Here is a 7,904-nt window from a genome sequence, read left to right as displayed (position 1 = left end):
GTGGCCAAGGAAGTGTTGCCAAATGGACATAGCCTTTGTCTCCCTTAAGTGCTAAACACCAGAATTCCAACTGAAAACCGAAGACCATGAGATGACTTTAAAAAGAAGTTCCAAGCGCCCCACTGAGCCCCACAAAACCTCCATCTTTGCTTTCACCTCCCCTGCCCATTGAGTTTTCCATTAAAAAAAAATCTGAACCGGCCTGGCACGGTGGCTCACGCCTGTAATCCCAGCACTTTGGAAGGCAGAGGCAGGTCGATCATGAGGTCAGGTGTTCAAGACCAACCTGGCCAAGATGGTGCAACACTGTCTCTACTAAAAATATAAAAATTAGCTGGGTGTAGTGGCGGGCGCCTGTAATCCCAGCTACTTGGGAAGCCGAGGCAGAGAACTGCTTGAACCTGGGAGGCAGAGGTTGCAGTGAGCTGAGATCGCGCCACTGCACTCCAGCCTGGGGGGACAGAGTGAGACTCTCTCAAAAAAAGAAAAATCTGAACCATAGCATCTATATTTCAAAACTGGCAAGAGTATTAACTTGAAGGTGCTGCACTTGCTGGCTCTTTAACTGCTCCAGGGTGCCACCTCCGAGACCGATGCTTTGCTAAGGCAAAACCAGAAACAAGGAGGCACCCTTTCTCTGAGGCTTTGGGGCCTTGGAGGAAGACACATTTCCTCTGCCTGTTCTCCTGCACAGTGGCAGCAAAAAGCCCACAGGCAACGTGAGGCCCCCCCTAGAGATACTCAGGTAACTTCTAGTGACTCTGACCATCGGTGACTCCCAGGGCTGCGTTCCAGTGCCCCAGGCAGAATGGTGCCATGAGAGAGAGAGAGAGAGAGAGAGAGAGGAGAGAGAGAGCGCGCACTATGGACCACATTATCATAAGGAGAAACCTTTGCAAGTGTACCCTTTAAAATGAGGATTTAAATGTAAATGGCTTTGAGCAGGTTTTGCTGACAAAAAAGATTTTAGTTAGCCCTCTTTTTCCCTCCTCCTTCACTCCCCACTTCCATTTTTAAGGAAAAGAGAGACACAGAACAAACGTTCCTTAAGCAATCTGCCTGACTAGCCCCCTAGTTGGTGTGCGCCCCACCCACACTTCGGGATTTAAAATCTCAGGATGCTGCATCAACTGTGAACTATAAACTGTGCTAACATGCTTTTAAAAGGACAGCCTTCAAGCAGAGTGCATCATCTCCCGTTCACACATCCTTTAGGAAACAGTCCGATGGCAGGTTCTGCAGGGCTTCCTCCGTCTGTGCTCAGAGCACTGGCATTCCCGGCAGGACGAAGTGGAGGCAGGGCCACACGCAGGGCGTCTGGGGCCTCCCCGGGCTGAAAGATGAGCTGTTCTTGATTTTGTTTGCTTGTCAGTGTTAATCACATCCACAGTCAAGTGTGTGGCAACCTCAGTATATTTAGATGAATGAATTCAAGTATCTGTGAACAAATCCCTGCCCGCTCTCACCCAGCCCTGTAGATGATGTGACTTCACAAACACCTGTAACTCACTTCAAGCAAGTTTTCTCATACTTTTCACACTTCCTTTGCAAATAAACCCAAGACTACCAGAAATGGAAGAACTAGGGAGGCACTTCCGGCCTCCTGGTGACCTAAGCGGTTAATTTCACTCCTGGCCATTCTGGGGGACGTCAACAAGATCACATTCAGCAAGACTCGTGCTGGGGAAATGCAGGAATGCAAATGTAAAGAAATGTTTCCAGTCCTGAACATCTTCCCTTTGACCAAAAAACCAGAGCTTCTCATCTAACTGAATAATTAATTGACTTAGTTTTCATCCCAGGAAGAGAAACAAATCATTTCAATCCTAATCAGCACGAGTAGCCTACCTTTTCCTCTTAGGTCCAAGTGAGCAGAGAAGCTGTTCAGGGGAGCCCCTAGCCCTGGCCTCCTCACACCCTGATCCGGAATCTATCACACTGGAATTTGAAAAGGGAGAAGTAAGAATCATTACAGAGTCACAAAATCTCCACCGTGGCATGCCAGCACACAGCTTCCACTTCAGGAGCACCACACATGCGTAGAAAATACCTGCATGTTCCGGGGCCTTTAAGGAGCAGGCTTACAATTGTTTGCTAAGATTCCAGTCCAGTCTTTCAGAAAGATGTGGGTCCCCCTTGGGATGGGGAGTTCAAAGCTCTGAGGACGGTGGCCGATGACTCTACTGTCTCTGGGGCCACCTCACTTTCAGCAGTCTGTCCCAGGTGTCGGACTATGAAAAACAAAAGAGGCAGTGTTGGACGCCACAGCGCCACTGCCACCTGTGCGTCTGGAGCTTGGGAGAGAGCCCCACGAGCAGCCCTGCACAGACGGGCAGCGTGCGCTGCTAAGGGGGCCCTCGTGCCTGGCGTGGGGAGAGGTTGGGGGCCGGCTGCCGGGATCGGGGTGTTTCTGCCCGCAGGGAACCTGTGCCTGCTCCTGCTGCCACCTCTTTGTACTGCAGTCGGTGCCCCATACCTGCCCGTCCCCTCCCCTGGTCGCTCAGGGCCCCCTTTACCTGTACTCGTTCTCCGTGGCCCTGCCCTCTGCTCGCTCTGGAACCCAGGAGTACCTGTCTGCCGCATTCTGGGGCTTCTCCTCCTTCTCCTCCCTCTTCGCTCTCCGCTTGCGATAGACCAGCAGCCCCAGAGCCAGGGCCAGCAGGAGGAGGATGGCCACCACGGTGCCCAGGATGTAGAACAAAAGCAGCTTTTGCCCGTCAGTGCCATCGTCGTTTTGTTTGGCGACGGAGGAGTCCCCACCTGCAGGCTCCTGGGGGCCAGAGGCGGCCGTGATGTGATGGATGCTGGGCTCCTTCCAGACTCCTGGGGACCCACTAGGGGCCAGCATTTCGAGTGGGTCAGTGGTGACTGGGGCATCAGGTGAGAGCGAAAGTCTCCTTGTGGTGGGTGTGGCCCTGGGGGTGCCCTCGGGGCCCCTCGTGGGACTGGCTGTTGCAGCGGGGGCCACAGTGCTCCCCTCTTTCTTTCCTTTGTACTCCTCCTCAGGGGGCCCAGATGGTGGTCCCAGAGACACAAGCCCCATGGTGCAGGAGACCCCATTTGGGGCCAGCTCCCAGCCTGTCAGGCAGCCACAGCGGAAGGACCCTTGTGTGTTGAAGCACAAGCTGTCACAGGGGGACTCCCCGGGGCCTGCGCACTCGTCCACGTCCTGGCACTGAGTGCCGTCCTCCTCAGCCAGAACGTAGCCGTCCTGGCAGGAGCAGTAGAATGAGCCGTCTGTGTTGGTGCAGCCCTGGGCGCAGGGCGAGGGGTCCAGGGCACACTCATCCACATCCCGACAGGCACCCTCTCCGAGACCGCCCGGCTCGTAACCAACCCAGCATTCGCAGCGGAAGCCCCCAGGGGTGTTGACACACTCCTGGGCACAGGGGGAGTCCTGGCATTCATCCACATCCACACAGCCCAGCTGACTTGCATCCAGCTGGTAGCCCTGGGGACAGTGGCATGTGTAGTTTTTCCCATGGGACCCCTGGATGCATGTGGCCCCCCCACGGCATGGGCTGGAGCTGCAAGGGTTTCGGGAGGCACAGGTCACCAGGTCGTCCAGCAGCCGGAACCCTGGCCGGCAGCCGCAAAGGAAGGAGCCGTCCCCTCCTTCAAAGCAGTCCTGGTGGCAGCCCCCATTGTTGAAGTTGCAGCCATACTTGGGGCTGACACAGAGGGGGCCCGAGCTGCCCCAGTCGAACACATCAGGGGCCTTCTCCTTGCACAGGAAATAATGACTCTGACTCTTGTCCTGGTCCCCATCCCCACAGGCCACATTGGCCACAGAGGCAAAGGGCACAGCCTCCAAGGAGGAACTGGTGGTCTGGAAGGGGGTGGTATAGGTCACCTGGCCTGGGCCCCCCAGGGCCAGGGGCCGGCACATGCCTTTGAAGCTGAACTTGCACACGAAGCCCTCAATGTTATTTCCAGGGGAGTCTGAGCTCCCACAGGGGCCTTCGGACCACCTGGGGAGGTGGCTGGAAAGGAGAGGCTGGGACAGGTCCAGCAGCAGAGACACACAGCGCTTGGAAATGCACGAGTTGCGGAGCTCCTTGTACCAGTTAGCGTAAGGCGTGTCCTCCCCGCCGCCCACCCAGCTGAAGCCCTTCAGCGGCAGGCTGGGGTCCAGGCACTTGCCCTTCTCTCGCTGGAGCCCAATCCAGAACTTGCCCATCCTCGCCGTCAGGTTTGCCTCCAGCCTCAGGAGCTGGGCCAGGGCTCGCTGGACGTGCTGAGCCTCCTCCTCGCTCTTCACAGTGGCCAGGTTGCCCCCATTCTGGCTGCAGTTGTTCTGGGCCTCAGCGGCGCTCAGCTTGCCCCAGTGGGCCGTGTAGCAGGCCATCCCCGTGCAGACCACCGCCTCCGTGTCACCTCCCGTTCCAGCCCCTGGCTGGCCCAGGAGTAGCAGCAGCAGCAGGCCGGTGAAGGTGCCCGTCCAGGTCTCCATGTGCCCTTCAGCGGGAGGCGAGAAGCCCAGCAGGGACAGCGGGGACAGGAGCTTCTATCTGGGCTCCCAGCTGGGCCCTGAGGGGAGCTGAGGGGTGAGCTGCAGCCACTCTGGCCCAGAGAAGGACACAAAGGCTGCCGGCTTTCCACGTCCCCCTGACCCAAGGCGTATCCTGTGCTGTTGCACTTCTTATTTCTCACCGGATGCTGGGGCTTCCTGCAATGAATAGGTCTCTGACTCCTGCTGCCTTCATCACGGTGCTGTTGTTCATAAAAGGAGCCAGGCGGCTCTGCCGGGTCCCTGGCTCAGCACTGTGGAAACTCAGCAATGGGTGGGGGGTAGGGGAAGACGTTACAGCTCCGACATCCCGCCGGCTTGATTTTGGCTCCATTCTCTTTCTCGTGGCATGAGGAGCCTCAGTGGTATGCCACGGAGTGCGCAGAAACTTTGGGGGCTAGAAACTCAAGGAAGCTTCCTTAGTAACCCGTAATAAAATTCTACTTTGGTTTGCAAACAACCAAAAGAGAAAAAAAAATTCTGAGACTTAAGACACAAGGCGATGGATGGTTATAATTTTCAGCCTTTTTTAGAAGTGAAGCAAACTGGACTTTCCTTTTGTCTATCCCATGTCCTCTGTTGGCTTTGGGAGTCTTTTTTCTTTAATCTCCCCATCGTGAACTTTAAATAGACAGGCATTTTTTTAAATAGGAGCCGGGTCATGGGAACGTCTGGGTTTTCAACATAATGCCAAGCTCCTCGAGAATGTGAATCCAAATTGGATGAAATTTGGCAGTTTAGGGGGTTTCACAATGGAAATATTGCATTGTGAGGTGGCAGGGTCACAAAAAGCATCAGAAAGAAAATGAAAATGGGTCTGGCCTCATGGCGCAGGGCTCGCAGGCTCACTTTCCCCGGCTCAGGATTCCCAGCAAGGGCCGGAAGTCTGGGCAGGGAGTGGGTGTCGAGGTCCGGGCAGGCCCTCCCACGACACCGCCACTCGGCAAAAGCCTTGGAATCACAGGGTGCTTTTCCTGCAGCCACACACCTTTGCTCATTGGTTGGAGTCCCCCGGGAGGGGATCCTGAGACAAGGATTTGGGGAGACTAGTTTATTTGGGAGGCAAAGTGAAATAGACAAGGAGGATACCAACCCACGGCGACTTGCTGAGAAAGAGACTCTGGGCTGCTGCAGGGGCTGGTGCCAGACATTCTGGGGGCCCGAAACACCTCAGCACCATCCCAGTTGAGGGAGGGGCTTGGCTGTTCTCCAAGTCCCCTGTCATTGTCAGCAGACTATATCTCTCACTTTGAGGGATTGGCTGTAAATTCTAGCCCTGCCCAGTGACCCTTCTCACACAAAACTTGTTTCTATGGACAGACAGACTTGTGGCTCTCTTCTGACCCGTGTCCAGTTTATTCCTATCCAGACAGCCACTCCCTAGCAGGGCCCAGACAAGAGGAGAGTTGGGTTGGGGTGTGAGTCAGGGGAGACACAGGAGGCAGCACAAGAAGACGCAGGAAGCAACAGAAGCACCGTGTCACTTACAGATCCCAGGGAGAGGGCAGCGCGCCACATGGGCCAGCGGAGAGAGGGGCGCTGCCCAGATCATGCACATTCACCTGGAGTGGGGTGAAGGGAGAGAGAGGGACCTGAGACCTAAGCCTTTATTGGGGTCCAGGGCGTTTCCCAAGCAGGTTTCCCATGCGTGGGGTCCCTGTGGCTGAGAGGTGGGCATGGAGGCATGTCTGGGAAGTCCCTGTGGGGTGTGGGGTCAGTGCAGCCATCCAGTGGGCTGTATCTTCCTGTCCCACAGGGAGGTGGTCAACAGGGGCGGGTGTACAAGGCAGATATCTGTGTCAGCCACATTGAGGAACCGGGAGTGGGTGTAGCCCTGGACACCATGTCAAGGGTGACAAAGCCCTGCTTCTGGTGGGAGAAGGTCCAAATTGATTCAGAATGGAGGCTGAGACAACGTGCAGTTATAAGAATTCACTACACAGCAGCAACTCTTTGGTGCTCTGCACTGACCGTGAGGGCCCCAGGGGAAGCCCCACGGTGGAGAACACAGGGAATGCCTGTTAGTCCGGCACCAATTCCCACCACAGTGGCCTCCATGGAGATGTTGGGTGTCCCGGGTGCTAGGGGCTTGCTGGCTCCCCAAAGGACGAGGGGCCATCTCCAACTCCAGCTGGAGACCTTCCTAAGACTGTGCCTTAGGTCTTTGCATTTTAGCAAAGATATTTGAGACACTCTGAGCACTCTCCATAGAAGCCACTGGACCCTCCCTGTGCTCCCTCACCCATTCATCTGTCCGTCCATCCACCATCTCACATCTGTTGATTAAGACCCTGCTGTGCACTGAATGAGGCACTGGAATCCAGGAAGGGATCCCTGCGTCCGTGATCCTTGAGGCCTGTTAGAGTGGACAACTATGAACAAGTCATGGCACTGACGGCTTTATCGCAGGCAGCACGGGGGAGGCGGGGAGTAGCATCCTGGTTGGGGGATGGGCAGTCAGGAGCGGCTCCTCTGGGGAAGACAGGCAGTAAACCCAGAAGCTAAAGAAGTAGCAGCTCAGAGGTGGAGTGGCATTGGGATGGGGCATCAGCATGTAGGAAGCCCTGTGGACAGGGAGTGAGTTAAGGGCAGGGAAACCGAAGCCCAGGCAGTAGGAGAGAGGATGCAGGGGAAGGTGGAACCCTGTGAACCCCAGGAATGAAGGCTTTGGGTTTTGTCCCAAAATCCACTGGGAAACACCGAGGGCTGGCGTGAGGGCTTGTCCCCAAAGGACAAGGGGAATGGTCACTGGATCATGTGGAAGGGGAGTGGTCATCGGACCCAAGCAGTGGTGGTGGTCATGGGGTGGCCTCAGCAGGTGACTGCAGGTTTCCAGGCCAGATGACAGCCACCTGGACTGAGCTGGCCTCCAGATTAGAGACGGAAGATTGAAGAGCCATGGAGGGTCCAGGTCCGAAGTTCTCTGTGCTGGGGTGGAGTGGGGTGAAAGAGTACTGGGGTGAGTGGAAGGGCACTGAGGAGGTGGAAGGGCCATGGGATGGGTGGAAGGGCACTGGGAGGTGGAAGGGCGCTGGGGTGGGTGGAAGGGTGCTGGGGTGGGTGGAAGGGCACTGGGGAGGTGGAAGGGCACTAGGATGGGTGGAAGGGCACTAGGATGGGTGGAAGAGCACTGGGGAGGTGGAAGGGGACTAGAGTGGGTGGAAGGGCACTAGGGTGGGTGGAAGGGCACTAGGGTGGATGGAAGGGCACTGGGGAGGTGGAACGGCACTGGGGTGGGTGGAAGGGCACTAGGGTGGGTGGAAGGGCACTAGGGTGGGTGGAAGGGCACTAGGGTGGGTGGAAGGGCACTGGGGAGGTGGAAGGGCACTAGGGTGGGTGGAAGGGCACTGGGGAGGTGGAACGGCACTGGGGTGGGTGGAAGGACACTAGGATG

The 7,904-nt window shown here is 56.4% G+C and overlaps 1 protein-coding gene across 3 annotated transcripts; it reads right to left on the bottom strand.

Moving 5' to 3' along the window:
* Positions 1–464: 464 nt before the first annotated feature.
* Positions 465–5,063, bottom strand: CD93 (CD93 molecule). Of its 3 annotated transcripts, none has more exons than XM_012463430.3 (2): positions 2,517–5,063; positions 465–1,938 (listed from the first exon to the last, which is right to left on the bottom strand). In XM_012463430.3, exons 1-2 carry the CDS (start codon positions 4,451–4,453, stop codon positions 1,845–1,847), a joined length of 2,031 nt encoding a protein of 676 aa, XP_012318853.2. In that variant the 5' UTR covers positions 4,454–5,063; the 3' UTR covers positions 465–1,844. The 3 variants fall into 3 exon arrangements, with proteins under 3 accessions (XP_012318853.2, XP_012318854.2, XP_012318856.2); XM_012463431.3 differs by having other exon boundaries at positions 1,849–2,231; XM_012463433.3 differs by having other exon boundaries at positions 1,849–2,231; positions 2,571–5,063.
* Positions 5,064–7,904: the final 2,841 nt, after the last annotated feature.

Source organism: Aotus nancymaae, unplaced genomic scaffold, assembly GCF_030222135.1.
Source record: "Aotus nancymaae isolate 86718 unplaced genomic scaffold, 86718_ANA_hifiasm-v0.15.2.pri h1tg000001l, whole genome shotgun sequence".
In the NCBI taxonomy this organism is placed as follows: domain Eukaryota; kingdom Metazoa; phylum Chordata; class Mammalia; order Primates; family Aotidae; genus Aotus; species Aotus nancymaae.
Note: the sequence above shows the minus strand (reverse complement) of the source record. Positions and strands in the feature narration are given on the sequence as shown.